The following is a 16,067-nucleotide window of genomic DNA, read 5'->3' as shown; positions in this document are numbered from 1 at the left end:
TGTAGGAACATGAGATTTCGCCGTGGGCGGAGCAACTGCTACGCAGTTGCAACGCCAGGCGAAACCTAAAAACAATCTGGGGATGGAGTCAATGCCCATGTGCACTGTAGTCCAGGGGAGGAGCCACCTATCTCGTGATACTTCGAAGACTCTTCCAGGACAACAATGTGCAATCATCCGGACCCAACACTAGGCGGCGATCTATGCTATAGATACGAATGTCAGCAGCCCTACATGCCAAGAACAGATGCATACTGGTAAGTAGCATATTCATTTCCCTATGGGGCAATGTAGCTTTAAGAGTTAGACTTTCCAAACGGTCTAAACGTTTCCACAACTTATCAAAGCTTAAGTCCACTAGCCAGTTTGTATTGGACTTCGTCTCCGTGATGTTACACTGTGTGTCCTCGTCAACTACAATGATTGGATTGGTAGAATTACAACATGGATCGCTGCTCGGGATTGGATCTGTGGTGGTTATATTGCCCCATAACACTTATTTAAAGTTGTGCTTTGGGAGTTCAAGCGTGGGGGCTGTCTTCGTTTGGGTTTGGGGCAGGGTGGTTTTGATGCCTTCCTCTTCTTTTTTGTCCCGCATATTTCTGGTTCAGGCGAGGGGGGTGCATTTACCGTGGTCGGAGGGTCGGTCGGGCTTAGATTGGCCTCGACATTAACAACTAACCCAGTGAGATATGGTCCTTCCGTATCCAGGGACTGTGCCACATTTAAATCGATGGTATCATAATGGTTATTACAAGGTGGCTTCTCTCGTCCAGCTGGATTTCATTACTCACCAAGTTCATAGCGTGTTCCAACATAGTGTCAATATAGTTTAAATTGCCCGCTGGAATAATGGCGCCATTCTTCCCCATTTTCACTAATTACCCACAGGTTATTCTGTCAGATTGAGGTACCACTCACCGCTCGTCTGTTGGATACAGGTGTTAGGGGGTAGCCCGGCCCAGCCTCCTCAGGCCCCGGACGGCCAAAGACGGTCCCGCCCTTGTCCCGGGCTTCTCCCGGGACACTCCCGCGCTCTCTCGCGACACTGGGAGTGATGCGGATATTTAAGCGCCTCCTGGCGCGATTACCCCGTATGCGGCTTCCGGCCACAAGGGCTGCTGGGGTTTGTAGTTTCAGCCACTCGACCTCCCCCCCCACACAGCGGCCGCACTGTTGTTGTGGAAATGTGGCGGCGGGGGGTGAGTGGGCACAGCAGCACAGGGCAGCGGTTCCGATGCAAAGAGCGGCCTCTGGGTTTGAACGCCCCCAGGAAAGCAGGTAGGTTTCACAAGGTTCGCCGGTGATTCAGTAGATGTCCTTGCTCCACCGGGAGTGATGCGGATATTTAGGCGCCTCCTGGCGCGATTTCCCCGCATGCGGCTTCCGGCCACAAGGGCTGCTGGGGTTTGTAGTTTCTGACACTCGAGCTCCCCCCCACACAGCGGCCGCACAGTTGTTGTGGAAATGCGGCGGCGGGGAGTGAGCGGGCACAGCAGCACAGGGCAGCGGTTCCGATGCAAAGAGCGGCCTCTGGGTTTGAACGGCCCCCAGGAAAGCAGGTAGGTTTCACAAGATTCGCCGGTGATTCAGAAGATGTCTTTTCTAATCACAAGGTAGGTGACTCCTCCTTTAGTGATATTGCACATGGGCATCGACTCCATTGTTAGATCATTTTTTTCCGCCATCTGGTCGTACGTGAATTGCGGCACTCCGGTTCGACACAGTTTCTCGAGTTCCCCTCAGTGCGCAATCCACTACCCTCGACAGTATTATTTCTCTATCGCATTTCCCGTTCTCCGCATATCATTCCGACTCAAGGTCTTTGATCGGAAGATTCGTGGAGGGCCATTGGGCCTTCCCGCGTCTGGCCCGCTAGCAGTTGATGGAACGGACTCTAATTAAATTCTGTTTATTTATTTATGAAGTTTTATATAGCGCTGGCTCCACCCAAGGGAATCAGAGCGCTTTACATTAGTATAATATTAAAAGAGTACAGAACAATTGTTTCAAATGCAGCATACATACGTGGTGGACTAAAGAACAAGTTACTTACCTTCGGTAACGCTTTTTCTGGTAGATACTATATCTGCCTGTGGATTCCTCACCTTGTGAATATCCCCCTTGCGCCAGCAACGTTCGGAAATTTTCTTCGTAGTACACCGACGTGGGCGACGTCACAGGAGCACGGCATCGCGCGCGACTCCGTCTGACGTCACCGACCCCATATCAGGTCCACGCCGGCGTGATGACGTCAGTCCTGCCCTTTTTTCCGTGCCTTCGAGGCACACGGATGGACCAACGACAGCAAATATGCAAATATACAATGTACACAGTACACATAGAACTAAATCAATAGTATAAACATATATACAGAAAAACCAGGTATAGCAGAGTGGACAACGGGGAGGCGGGTGGGTCAGTGAGGAATCCACAGGCAGATATAGTATCTACCAGAAAAAGCGTTACCGAAGGTAAGTAACTTGTTCTTCTGATAGATACATCTGCCGTGTGGATTCCTCACCTTGTGAATAGATTCCCACAGCAGTCCCCACTCCCGGAGGAGGGTGCCCACTCTGCTACACCAGGAAGTCTTGGAGGACAGAGCGCGCGAAGTGGCCATCCCTCCTCACCTCGGTATCCAAGCAGTAATGCTTCGCGAAAGTGTGGAGGGAGGCCCAAGTCGCAGCCTTGCAAATATCCTCAACAGGTACACCCCTAGACAAAGCAAATGTTGCAGACTTTGCTCTAGTAGAATGTGCTCTAATACCCTCAGGAGGGTCCTTACCAGCAAGAGAGTAGCAGATCTTGATACACAGGATTATCCACCTGGAAAGTGTGCGCTTGTGCACCGCTCTGCCCTTCTTGCAGCCAGCAAAACCAACAAACAGCTGGTCATCCATCCGGAAGTCTTTAGTCCTGTCCAGATAGAACGACACCGCCCTCTTAGGGTCCAGACGGTGCAGTCTCTCTTCCTCCTTAGACGGGTGAGGGGGAGGATAGAAGGTAGGAAGGGTAATGGACTGCCCAAGATGGAAAGGAGTCACCACCTTAGGCAGAAAAGCAGCCCTGGTCCTGAGAACCATCCTTTCAGCATGAATGGTCAGGAATGGGGGTTTGGAACTTAGAGCTTGAAGCTCACTTACCCTCCTTGCCGAGGTGATTGCAACGAGGAAGATAGTTTTAAAAGAGAGAAGCCTCAATGGACACTTGTGCAAGGGTTCGAAGGGAGAACCCATTAAGAAGGTCAGCACAAGATTCAAATCCCAATGAGGAACAACAAAAGGAGTAGGAGGGAACATATTTATGAGACCCCTCAAGAATCTCAAAACCACCGGAGATTTAAAGAGAGATGGCTGATCCGGCAAACATAGAAATGCCGATAAGGCAGAAAGATACCCCTTGACCGTGGCCACAGCCAAACCTTGCTGCGCCAGATAAAGGGCAAATTGTAAAATATTAGACAAATGAGCCTTCAAAGGGTCAACATCTCTCTCTCCCTGCACCAAGAAACAAATTTTGACCACCTATAGGAGTAAATGGACTTAGTGGTGTCACGCCTGGCAGAAAGAATGACATCCACCACCTCGTGAGGGAGAGAAAAAGAACTCAAGTTGCCCCGTTCAATCTCCAGGCATGAAGGTGTAATGTCTGGAGGTGGGGGTGTAAAACCTGCCCCTCCATCTGAGAGAGGAGGTCTGCCCTGTGAGGGAGACGGAGCGGCGGGTGAGAGGAGAGGCGGAGAAGGTCTGAGTACCACACCCTTCTTGGCCAATCCGGGGCGACCAATATGACTTGGGCCCGGTCTTGACGAATCTTCCTCAGAACCCGAGGAATCAAAGGTATGGGAGGAAACGCGTAAAGGAGTTGATCTCCCCAACTCAGCTGAAACGCGTCCCCCAATGCTCCTTGCATCGGATACTGGAGACTGCAGAACGAAAGGCAGTGAGCATTCTCGCGAGTGGCGAATAGATCCACCCGAGGAGTCCCCCACATCCGAAAGATGTCGTGAACAACCTCCGGGTGAAGCCTCCACTCGTGGTCGGCAGAGAACTGTCGACTGAGACTGTCTGCACGAACGTTCAGAACTCCGGCCAGATGATTTGCCACCAGACAAATCTGATGGTCCTGAACCCAGGACCAGAGACGCAGAGCCTCTCTGCAGAGACACTGCGACCCTACTCCTCCCTGCTTGTTGATGTACCACATCGCAGTCGTGTTGTCCGTTAGGACTTGAACAGAACGACCGCGAAGGGAAGGGAGGAAGGCCTTGAGTGCCAAACGTATCGCCCTCAATTCCAGAAGGTTGATGTGAAACAACCTTTCTTCCGGAGACCAAAAACCTTTGACCTCCAGGTCTCCCAGATGAGCACCCCACCCGAGAGTGGATGCATCCGAAATCACTGTGGCCACTGATGGAGGTAGCTGAAAAGGCTTTCCTTGTGACAGATTGCCTTCCACGCTCCACCAAGACAGATCCGCTGCAGCTTCTCCGGAGATCTTCACTGACTCCCTGAGATCTCCGTTGTGCTGATACCACTGCCTGCGGAGGCACCACTGGAGTGCCCTCATGTGCCAGCGTGCATGACTGACCAACAGAATGCAAGAAGCCATCAGACCGAGCAGGCGAAGGACCTTCAGGACTGGAACGACCGCTCCATTGAAGAATAAAGGAATCATCTCCTGAATGTCGTGAATTCTTTGAGGTGGAGGGAATGCACGACATACAGAAGTGTCCAGTACCGCACCTATGAACAGGTTGCGCTGGGAGGGCACCAGGTGAGACTTGGGTACATTTATCGAAAAACCCAACCTGTGTAACAACTGAGTTGTCTCCTGCAGATGATGGAGCACCATCTCCGGCGACTCTGCTTTGATCAGCCAGTCGTCTAGATAAGGGAATACAGGAATCCCCGACCTTCTGAGATGTGCAGCCACCACTGCCATCACCTTGGTGAAGACTCGAGGCGCAGTAGTAAGTCCAAAGGGAAGGACCGCAAACTGGTAGTGTTGCGATCCCACCGTAAAACGGAGATACCTCCTGTGCGACTTCAGGATTGGGATGTGAAAATACGCATCCTGCAAGTCGATCGACACCATCCAGTCTTCTTCCATCAGCGCTAGAAGAACCTGAGCAAGGGTGAGCATTTTGAACTTCTCCTGTTTGAGATAGAAGTTCAAAATCCTGAGATCCAGGATAGGCCGAAGCCTGCCATCCTTCTTGGGAATCAAGAAATACCGGGAGTAGCACCCTTGACCCCTCTCCTGCTCTGGAACCACCTCTATCGCACCCTTTCGAAACAGTGCCAGGACTTCCTCCTGCAGGAGAAGCAGGTGGTCCTCCGAACAATAACCTTGGCAAGGAGGGTAATTGGGAGGGAATTCCTGAAAAGGAAGTGCATACCCATTCTCTACGAGATTGAGAACCCAAAGATCTGATGTAACCGATTCCCAATCTCGTAGAAAATGAGTAAGCCGACCCCCTACTGGCCCTACATGATCCAGAATGGTGGATCTAGGGCTGCTTTGCTGATGCGGGTGGGGTTTGGGCATTATTGGAGGAAGTGGAGGAAGAGGAGACTTGACGTCCACGTCCACGACCCCTCTGTTTACCTCTATAGGATCTATATAGAGGGTTTTGCTGCTGTTGCTGTTGTTGTTGTTGGCCTTGCTTGAAGGGACGAAAAGAAGATCTGCCAAAACCTTTGAACTTTTTAGTCGTCGACCCTCTCATCTGCAGACCCAAAGATCTTGCGGTGGCACGGCTGTCCTTAAACCTTTCCAAGGCTACATCAGCCTTCTTACCAAAAAGGCCAGTTCCATCAAAGGGTAAGTCCAGCAATGTAGATTGCACATCCGCAGAGAAATCTGAAGACTTTAGCCAAGCGGCTCTCCTGGTCGCAATGGATGAACCCATAATTCTAGCCACAGAATCCACAGTGTCCATACCGCTTTGAATGACCATGCGGGCAGCAGCCTGAGTGTCAGAGACAACCTCATTAAAGTTCTTCTTATCATCCTCAGGAAGTTTTGATGATAATTGCTTCACTGAGTCCATTAGCACATGCACATATCTACCTAAAAGGCAAGTAGCATTAGATGATTTAAGAGCCATGCTCCCAGAAGAGAAAGTCTTCTTCGCAGACAGATCTAATTTTTTAGACTCTTTGTCAGCTGGTACTTGAGGGAAGGAGCCAGCAGCCCTATTAGAGCAAGCCGCCTGAACCACAAGACTTTCCGGAGATGGATGCGTAGAAAGAAATGCAGGGTCATCAGGAGCCACCCTATAACGTCTTGCAATAACTCTTGAAACTGCAGGAGCAGATAAGGGCTTCTTCCAAATCTCCTTTATTGGATCCGTCAAGGCATCAGTAAATGGCAGTGTAGGTTCCACAATTGAAGAAGGAGAATGTAAGACTTCAGTGAGGATGTTGGGTTTGTACTCCACTGTGGGCAGCTTTAAATTAAGAAGGTCAGCAGCCTTCCTAATTACCACGTGATAGGGTGCCACGTCCCTAGATGGAGCATCAGAAGCTGAAGGCAGAACCCACTCAGGAGAGAGTTCTAGACCACTAGCATCTCGAAGTTCATCGAAATCATCGTCATGATCAGGAAGCTCGCCTTCTTCCACATCAGAACTCTCATCATCTTTTTGTTCTAGAAGGCGCTGAGCTCTTCGCCTCGACCACTCCAATCGAATCGACGTCGACGGATCCGGTAACGACTCCGACGGAGCCGGTTCCGACGTCGATCGAGGAGCCGGAGTAGGACGAGAGTCATGAACAGGTGTGGTACCTCGATCTCGACTGCGAGGTCGATCCGGAGTCGGCGAAGCCGCATGCGGAGTCGAAGACCTCGGTGGAGCCGTACCGAGCCATGGTGGAAGAGGCGCCGGCATGAATGGCATAAATGGAGCTGGGGCATACGACTGAGGAATACCCAGATTGTATGATAATGGACCCATGGGACCAACAGGTGCTCCAGTGGGGTACATTGCCCTGGAATATACTCCGAACATTGCATTTAAAAAATGCGAGGGATCCTGTCCAGGACCAGGAAAGGGAGGGTACAGACCTACCGGATCCAATGGAGGTCGCCCCGACACACCCTCACTCTGACCTTCCGGATCCGCAGGAGTCTCCGCTGGAGTCGGTTCTTGAGGAATCACTTCTACTTCCTCTTCATGTTCCGAGGACATCGGATCCGGATCCGGCTCCGGTTCTGGCTCCGGGGCCGGAGAACCTTCTTTCGATAAAGCAGGAGAAGGAGAGATAAAGTCTTTACGATGTTTATGAGACCTTCTCTTCGAGTCAGAGGATTCCTTTTCTGAATGATGTTTTGAACTGTGCTTCCTCCTCTTATGCTTTCTCCTCGAGGAGCTCGAAGCGTGACCGGAAGCCGATTTAGATCTAGACCTCGATCTTTCCCTGGATTTCGATTTCTCCTTAGATCTCGTATCCTCACCAGATCTCGAACCCGCTCTGGATCTCGACGCCGATACCGACTTCGATCGAGACCTCTGCTTCGACTTCGACCTCCGTGACGTCGATCTTGAATAACGTCCAGAATCTTGTTTCACCTTCGCTAAAAGTAATTTAGCTTCACGTTCTCGAAGTGCCTTCGGATTCATCTTAAAACAGGAATTGCAGTTCTTGACGTCGTGACTCGAACCAAGACACCACAAACAGTCCTTATGTGGGTCAGTGATGGACATCGTGCGGGCACAAGACCTACACGGCTTAAAGCCTGTTTTCCTCGACGACATCTTCGGAGAAGAATCAAGTCGTAAGAGAGAAACAGTGTCTATTAATTAACAGAAAGATACTAAGTATCGCAGTAAGATCCCGAAACCGTTAGCGTCGAAGACGCGGAAAAAAGGGAACTGACGTCATCACGCCGGCGTGGACCTGATATGGGGTCGGTGACGTCAGACGGAGTCGCGCGCGATGCCGTGCTCCTGTGACGTCGCCCACGTCGGCGTACTACGAAGAAAATTTCCGAACGTTGCTGGCGCAAGGGGGATATTCACAAGGTGAGGAATCCACACGGCAGATGTATCTATCAGAAAGAGCATTTTGAGTAATATAGACTAAGTGGAGAGAAAAAAGGAAAGAAGGAGCAGTTAACAAACCACATCAGAAAGATGTAGTTACAAATTATAATACAGTACACATGGGGTAGGCTCCGTGGTCGGAATAAAGCGGGAGGTGTTGGGCACGTGAGGTGGGTGGGGAAATGTTAGGATGGGGACAGGAGGGAAGCAAAGGGTGGAGGGGTCAGGAAGGGGATGTGTAGGTGAGGTCGGCAAAAAAGGGGGGGATGGCGGGGTTTTAGGAGGAGGGAGAGTATAGCAAGTATGGTAAGAGTGGTATTATGGCCCCCAATATTTGTTGAGCTGGTGCAATTTAAGGTCTTTTTTTAAACTGACATAGGAAGGGTTACATCGTAGATCTTTAGGGAGGGCATTCCGAATGCTGGGGGCCTTACCAGAGAAGGAGCTAGATTGAGAGGCTTTATTTTTAACAGAGGGGGGATGAAGAGAAGAGAGTTGGTGCTTCTCAGCGGTCGGGCGCAACCTGCTTTATTGAGTTTGTTTGAGAGGTAGAGCGAGGTCTTTTGGATAAAGGGCTTTGTGCGTAATGCAGGCAATTTTATAGGAGGATCTGCCTTCAATAGGCAGCCATTTAAGGTCCTTGAGGGCAGGTGAGATATGTTCAAAACGTTTACAGTCCGTTGTTAGCCTGGCTGCTAGGTTGAGAACAGATTTGAGGGGGGCAAGGTGAACTTTGGGAGTTCCGGAGAGTAAAGCATTTACGTAGTCAATTTTCGAGAGGACTAGAGATTGGACAACCAATTTGAAATCTTCTGCTGGAATGAAAGGTTTGATTTTTTTGAGATGTCAGAGTTTGAAGAGTGCTTCGTTGGCCGAATTTGTTATATGGGAATTGTTCGTTAGCTTACTGTTGATGGTGATGCCAATAGATTTTACTGATTCGGTGAGGGAAAGAGAACAGTTAAGGGCATTAAGGTCAGCGATCCATGTTTGAATGGGGAGTGAGTTTTTAGGTGAGAAAATAATGATTTCAGTTTTGTTTGAATTGAGTTTGAGATGATTGGAGTAGAACCAGGATTGTGTCTTAGTTAGGGCAGTGTTAATGTGTAAGACATCGGAGTGGGATTTATTTTTATAGTACAGTTGGGTGTCCTCAGCATACAGGTGATAGTTAATTCTGGCTTTTTTAAGTATGAGAGTAAGGGGTTCCATAAAGAGGTTGAAGAGAGCAGGGGAGAGGATAGATCCTTGGGGAACACCTAGGGAGACCGGTGTAGGGCAAGAGAGGGAGTTTTGAATTTTAATTTTTTGGGTTCTGTGTTGGAAGTAGGAGGTGAACCAGTTTAGGACAGTGCCATTAAGGCTGAAACGATATTTGAGTGCGTTAAGTAAGGTTGAATGGTTAACTGTATCAAATGCAGCAGTGAGGTTGAGAAGAATGAGTAGGCAGGTCTCGCCCTTATCCAGGGCGTGGTGGATGTCATCCACTATATTAAACAATGCAGTTTCTGTGCTGCAGCCTTTACGGAAGCTGGATTGTAGAGGGTCGAGCAGGTTGTAAGTGTCGATGTGTTTATCCAATTGAAGTAGGGCACATTTTTCAAGGGCTTTGGAAAGAAGGGGGAGGTTGGAGATAGGGCGGAGGTTGTTAGGGTCGTTAGGATCGGCCTTGGGTTTTTTAGAGATGGGCGTGACTTGTCCGTGTTGGAGGGAGACAGGGACGCAACCTGTGGAAAGGGAGGAGTTAATGATATTGCTCCAATAAGGGACAATGACGTGCTTTAGTTCTTGGATGAGGGTAGATGGGAGCGGGTCTTTTGTGTGAGAGGACGGTTTTAATGTAGATAAGATGTTGAAGACTTGCGGAAACGGAGTGGAAATTCTGCCAGAAGGCATCATTTTTAAGCTGTGGGATAGTGAGGTAGGATTCAGGAGGGGTTGAGAAAGGAAGGTGTAGGGGGGAAGCAGGAGGTAGAATCAGGGGTAGGGTGGTATTGAGGTAGCATCAAAAGGACATGGGAGGGTGGGTGGTATCTGAATTGCAAGGAAGGATTGATCAATTTTGGCAATTTTGGCCTTGAAGTTAGCAATTTCTTCACATTTGTTAGTGCAGGCCGTCCAGTTGAGGGGGACAGGGGAGGTTTGGTTTCTAACAATGTTGAACATTTCTCTGGGTCTGTTTTTGGCACGGGGGAGTTGAGAACGAAAGAAAGATGCCTTTTCAGGGAAAATTTGTTTTTTGTAGGTAGATCTAGCAGTTCTAATGAGGGCGAGATGGGAAGGAGAAGGGTGTTGTCTCCATGTTCTTTCAGCAAGCCTAAGTGAGCGTCTTTCATTTTTGAGGTCTGAGTTAAACCATGATTTGGAAGGGATATTTTTTAGAGTTTTAAGTTTGGGGGGGGCAAGTTGATCTAAAACCTCGGAGACCGTTTTATTAAAGTGCTCAGTGAGTTTATTGGCATTGAGATTGGCTCCGCTCGCCAACATCGTTCGCTCGCTCAACCTCAGCATCGTCTCCTACGCTGACGACACTCAGCTGATCCACACACCAAGGACCCCGCCACCGCCAAAACCAACCTCTACAAAGGAATGAAGGCTGTCGCCGACTGCATGCAGAACAGTCGCCTGAAACTTAACTCAGACAAGAAAGAGGTCCTCCTCCTCGGCTCCACCCCCTCCGGCAGGGACGGCTGTTGGTGGCCAGCCGCCCTGGGAGACGCACCAACACCCACAGACAACGCATGCAACTTGGGGTTCATCCTGGACTTATCGCTCTCTATGACCCAGCACTTCAACGCCATCTCCTCCTCCTGCTTCAACACCCTCCGCATGCTTCGCAAGATCTACAGATGGCTCCCCACCGGAACCAGAAGGACGATCACCCAGGCCCTCATCAGCAGCAGACTGGACTTTCGGCAAAGCCCTCTACGCGGCCAAACTCCAGAAAAGACTCCACCGCATACAGAACGCCTCGGCACGGCTCCTCCTAGACATACCCTGCCACACCCACATCACTGCCCACCTGAAAGGCCTGCACTGGCTCCCAGTCAACAAGAGGATCACATTCAAGCTCCTCACCCACGCTCACAAAGCACTCCACAACGCCGGACCAGCATACCTCAACAAACGTCTTGCCTTCTACACCCCGAACCGCCAGCTTCGCTCCACCGACCTCGCCCTTGCCACCGTCCCACGCATCCTTAGGACCACCACCAGCGGCGGATCCTTCTCCTAACGAACCACCAAGATATGGAACGCCCTGCTCACCCAGCTACGACAGACCCAGGACCTGCTGATCTGCAGGAGACATCTCAAGACCTGGCTGTTCGAGAAGTAGCTGCACCCCCCGCACCTTCAGACGCCCACGGATAATTAGTGCGCTCTACAAATGCTTGATTGATTGATAGAGGGTGGGGTGAGACGAAGTTGAGTTTAAAGTTTGGACTCCAGTACACCAGGAGGGATATGCTTAAGATTTCTGGTTACTATTGTGGCTTTGTTGTTTTTAGCTGGGGCGGGCGGGGCTGAGGGGGAAATCATGAGCAATGTGAGGTGGTGGTCAGCCCAGTCGATAGGGATGATGTTGGATAAGGATGCCATGTCAGTGTTTCCAATGATGGCGTCAAGAATAGCCCCTTTAGAGTAGGTTGAGGTCGCTAATCTCGAGAAGATTAGTGAGAAGGTTGATTGTGGGATCCTCTGGTACGTTCCAGTGAAGGTTGAAATCTCCTCGGGAGAGATTTTTAGAGTTAGAAAGTAATGGTTGCGTAAGAAGGTCAGATAGTTCCTCAGCGAAGGGAAGAGGATCACCAGGTGGGGGTTAGATATTGTGTAGTCGTATTGGGGGAGAACCTTGTATCTTAAGTTCGGCTTCAAGGTATTCAACGGTTGTGTAGTCTGTGTTCTTGAGTAGGGAGAGCTGGAGTTCTTCTTTTAAGAAAATTGCTAAACCACCCCCTATTCTTTCAGATCTGTCTTTTCTGATAATAGATTAACCGGGGGAGGATTAACTCTCAACTCTCACCGCCCGGCTCGTAACCTCCGTTCTGCCCATCTTCACCTCCTCACCACCCCGATGGTTAAACTAAAAAAACTGTGTGGGTGCAGATTTAGCTACCTAGCGCCCAAACTGTGGAACTCCCTCCCCCTCCATATTAAAACCTCTGGTACCCTACTAAGCTTCCGAAAGAGCCTAAAAACATGGCTCTTCTCAAACCTCATTTAAGCTATGACCCCCACTTTCAATCTTAATCACAGCGCCAGGAAACCTCCGGTGTCAGTGCGTTCTATAAATACAGCATAAGGTAAGATAAGATAAGGATGAGGTAGAGTAGGTCGAGGATGGGTGTTGAGTGATCTTTGAGCCAGGTATCCGTGAGGAAGGCAACGTCAATATCTTCGCTAAGGATGGTTTCTGATATTTTGGTCGCATGTCAAACAGCCGACGGGCAGTTCACGAGCATGTAGGCCAGGGGTTTAGGGTTAATTTTCGGGGGAGAGCACGAGTGAATGCCGGTAAGTTGAAGGGGGGGGAGTCTGGGGGAGCCGGCAGAAGAGTGGATTCTGCTAATCCCCATAATAACGGGGATGTTGCAGTGAGGAAAGGAATGATCCTTAAGTGGGGACTGTTTTTAGGTAGGAGTTGCAGAAGTCGGAGAGGTCGGAAGCATAGTAGTCACTCAAGGTGCGAAGAGGTCTGTTTACGGTTGTGTAGAGGCGTGATTTTCCAATGTTTGGGATATGGGCCAGCTCCAGCCCACAAAATGACCAGATGATCGCTCTCCTTGACATTGAAGGGAAGGGTTATGCAAGTATTCTACTTCAAGAATTGCAAACTGATCCCATGTACTCAACCGGCTTTCAAAAGGGCTGGCTATCATAGACTACCTGGTCTATGTAGCTCACATGATCAAGGGCACTCTCGCCACAAAAGGAATGTCGCTGTACCTGGTTTTCATCAACTTCCAAACAGCTTTCCACAGCGTAGTCCGCCCCAGATTGTTTAAAAAAATAAATAATACATTCCGCAATCCCCATTAAATGCTCTTATCGCTGTCTACACTGATGCCTGGGAAAAAATGAGTTTCTTCTGGATGGTCAAGACTAATAAAATCATGGCCAATTAAGGCCTAAAATAAGGGTGTATATTGGCCCCACTACTTTTTAATCTGTACCTATTAGACATACCTGAGTGGCTGGCTCTCACTCGAACATTTCCACCTAAAACGGCATCCACTAAAATTCAATCAATGCAATATGCAGATGATACGATTCTCCTCGACCAAATTCAGGTGGGCCTCCAGAGGATCTTTGTCTCATTGACCTCGTACTACAAAACAAACGCTTTAAAGATCAACATCTCCAAAACAAAGATGATGATGGTATAGAGACGGGCAAGAAAACGTCCCTGGTATATTGAAGAAAAATCTATAGAGGTAGTGGCTGCATATAAGTACCTGGGAGTCTGGACAGACCACAGAGAAAGATCGGGACCGCATATTGCAGCAATGCAACGAGTGTCCCACTGCATGGAGGGGGCCTTCTCAAGAACAAAGAAGGCCCCGAATTCTCCGGATCTCTCACTGTTAATTTGTGTGATGGGCGCCTAATATTTACCCACAGTAGCCTTTGGTGCGCTGATTTTCAAAGATAAAATGTTCACATGGCTAGATTGCGCAATCAGCCTGTTTCCGCAGTGTCTTCAATCTACCCAACCTGACCTCTCTGGTGCAAATTCGCATGGAATTTAGCCGGCCATCTCAATATGGGATCATGAAAGCGTGGTCTATTTCCTACTGCTTAAAATCTAAAATGCCCCTGATCTCACATTTAAGAGAAGTCCAAGATATATGGTCCAGTTCATTACCCATAGGCGTGACTGCAAAAATGTTAACAAAACAAGAAACGATATTGTCAGTAGAATATGATGTGCTAGCTGTGAAAAATCTCTCCCATGGCAGTGCAGCGTCAAAACATTACAGGCTTGAAACCCTACCACACTACTTAACATTTGCCGTGAAGCCATCAGTGAAACACCATTTAATGAGACTATGCTTTGGGCAAATCCCCATGATGGCAAATAAGTATGACCAGAGGTACAAGGAAGACACCCTCTCAGTGGCGCTTTTGCGGCAATGGATAAGAAACTTTAATTCACTTTATATGCATTTGCAACATCCTGCACCCCTTGCAAATTTTTGGGATGCGTCCAATTTTCCGCATCCTCAATGTGCGCACATGCCAAGAGGCCTTGGAGGAGTGCATGAAGGGTGACTCTGCTCAGATGTCCGCCTGTGTTGTAAAATTCATGTCTGCAATGAAACCTATTCTTCCTGCAGAAGATCACTAAGAATTGTATTCATCAAAACAGGGGGCACTGTTCCAGATGAGGGGTACATGTAGTCACCCACTCAATATAGAGTAAGATAGAGGTGTAGGTAGTCCTAGGATTTTTGAGGTCCACTTGTGAGAGGAAAGAGTAAGTCTTGTCTCTTGATGCCCTCACACACCCCGAAGGATGTCATGCTTCATCATTGGGCGTTTTGCTCCTCGTCGGGCCGGCGCTTCAATGCCCAAGGGTCCCCCAAAGGGTCACTTTAGCGGAAATCTTTTAAGACAAAACGCCGTCTGGTGCATGTAGGTGTGTGATGTGGGTCATCTAACAGGGTGCGGTGGTGCGTGCAGATTGGGTCTAAAACTGTCTAAGGGTTGCCTAAAGAGAAATTTTTTATGAAAAGGGCACCCTTGGCAGACTAAAAAACTCTTAGGTCAAGCGTTACCTATGTAAGCTTAATGAACTCTATGTAACTGAAGAGCTCAACCTATTTTGCGCCTGTGTGGTCGAAACAGATCAGTGGCGCTTCTTCAGGACCAAGAAAACAAGTTCAATAAAGTGTGGTGCGCGTGATAAGTGAAAAAGGGTTACTGGGGTTACTATGCCACCCCACCTCCTCAATAGGCCATGGCTTGCTATGCTTCACTATCCTAACAGTCAAGGGCTGCAATAGGGTACCCTGTTCCCTGTAAAAAGGCAATTGTGGAATCTTTTGTGTAAGCTTTAATTGCTTCACAACTAATAGCCCACTTTTAACATCAGTTATTTTAAGTTATGTTTTTATTATTGAATGCTTGTTCATCTTATTCTTTTTAGCAATAACGTGTGATTGTGTGTTCATTATTCCTCATATTTAGCTTCATTTTGTTAATACATTATTATCTTAGTTTACGTAATACCGGTTGTGGATTATGCAGTTGTTTGTTTTGTCCTGTTGATTTACCTGACCCTCAGACTCTGCATGCCAGAGGCGAGGGAAGGACACCTTCATAGAAGACAGCTTATCTTGGTAGATCGTAGCCTGTTAATGGAATGTTATTTTGTCTGTGTGATTATTTGTGCTTCAGTTAGATGTAATTTTACACATCTGTTTTTTGTGACTACCGTTTTGAATGATCTGATGTTTGTGGCTGTTACGTAACACCGTATTCATTTGTTTCTTCTTTCTCGTGTGCAGGTATGGATTGATTTACACCATACAGGATTCTTACCGTTTGTAGCAAACCCTGTCTCCGGCACTGGTTACTTGATCAGGTAAATCCGCATGGAATGTCATTCTTAGCAGTCATTTGAAAGGGTTGGAGTGTTTTTAAGTGAATATTAAAGTGACTGCTGCAGCCCTTGCTGGATCTCAGTTTCTAATGTAATCCCTGCTCTTTCGCAGCACTGATGGAATGAACGCTGGAGCATATGGGCATCTTCTCTTGGGCATTGAACAGCCGCAGGGGGAATACCCTGTCACCATCTCGTTCCTTCGCCTCGTCACAACCTTAATTAAGGTCAGTAACACTAGGACGGTTATTTCCTAAACTGAATCCTGATGATTAAGTCTCAAAAGTGAAGATTGTGAATGGAGGGTGGCTGCCCCACCACAAAGAGGAGGTGATTCTGAGTTGGAGTACCTGTGTCTTGCAAGTGTGAGGTTAAGAATTGAGCCTGAATTGAGAAGATGGGTATGAA

The 16,067-nt window shown here is 48.6% G+C and overlaps 1 protein-coding gene across 2 annotated transcripts in view; it reads left to right on the top strand.

Annotated features, from left to right (window-relative positions):
* Positions 1–16,067, top strand: part of NUP188 (nucleoporin 188) — a 761,473-nt gene that overhangs the window by 297,553 nt on the left and 447,853 nt on the right. For both annotated transcript variants that reach the window (XM_078646272.1, XM_078646271.1), the window contains exons 19-20: positions 15,565–15,641; positions 15,772–15,886. In XM_078646272.1, coding sequence (XP_078502398.1) covers positions 15,565–15,641; positions 15,772–15,886 — 192 coding nt within the window. The remainder of the gene's footprint in view (positions 1–15,564; positions 15,642–15,771; positions 15,887–16,067) is intronic.

Source organism: Lissotriton helveticus, chromosome 5_1 (genome assembly GCF_964261635.1).
Source record: "Lissotriton helveticus chromosome 5_1, aLisHel1.1, whole genome shotgun sequence".
NCBI lineage: Eukaryota > Metazoa > Chordata > Amphibia > Caudata > Salamandridae > Lissotriton > Lissotriton helveticus.
Note: the sequence above shows the minus strand (reverse complement) of the source record. Positions and strands in the feature narration are given on the sequence as shown.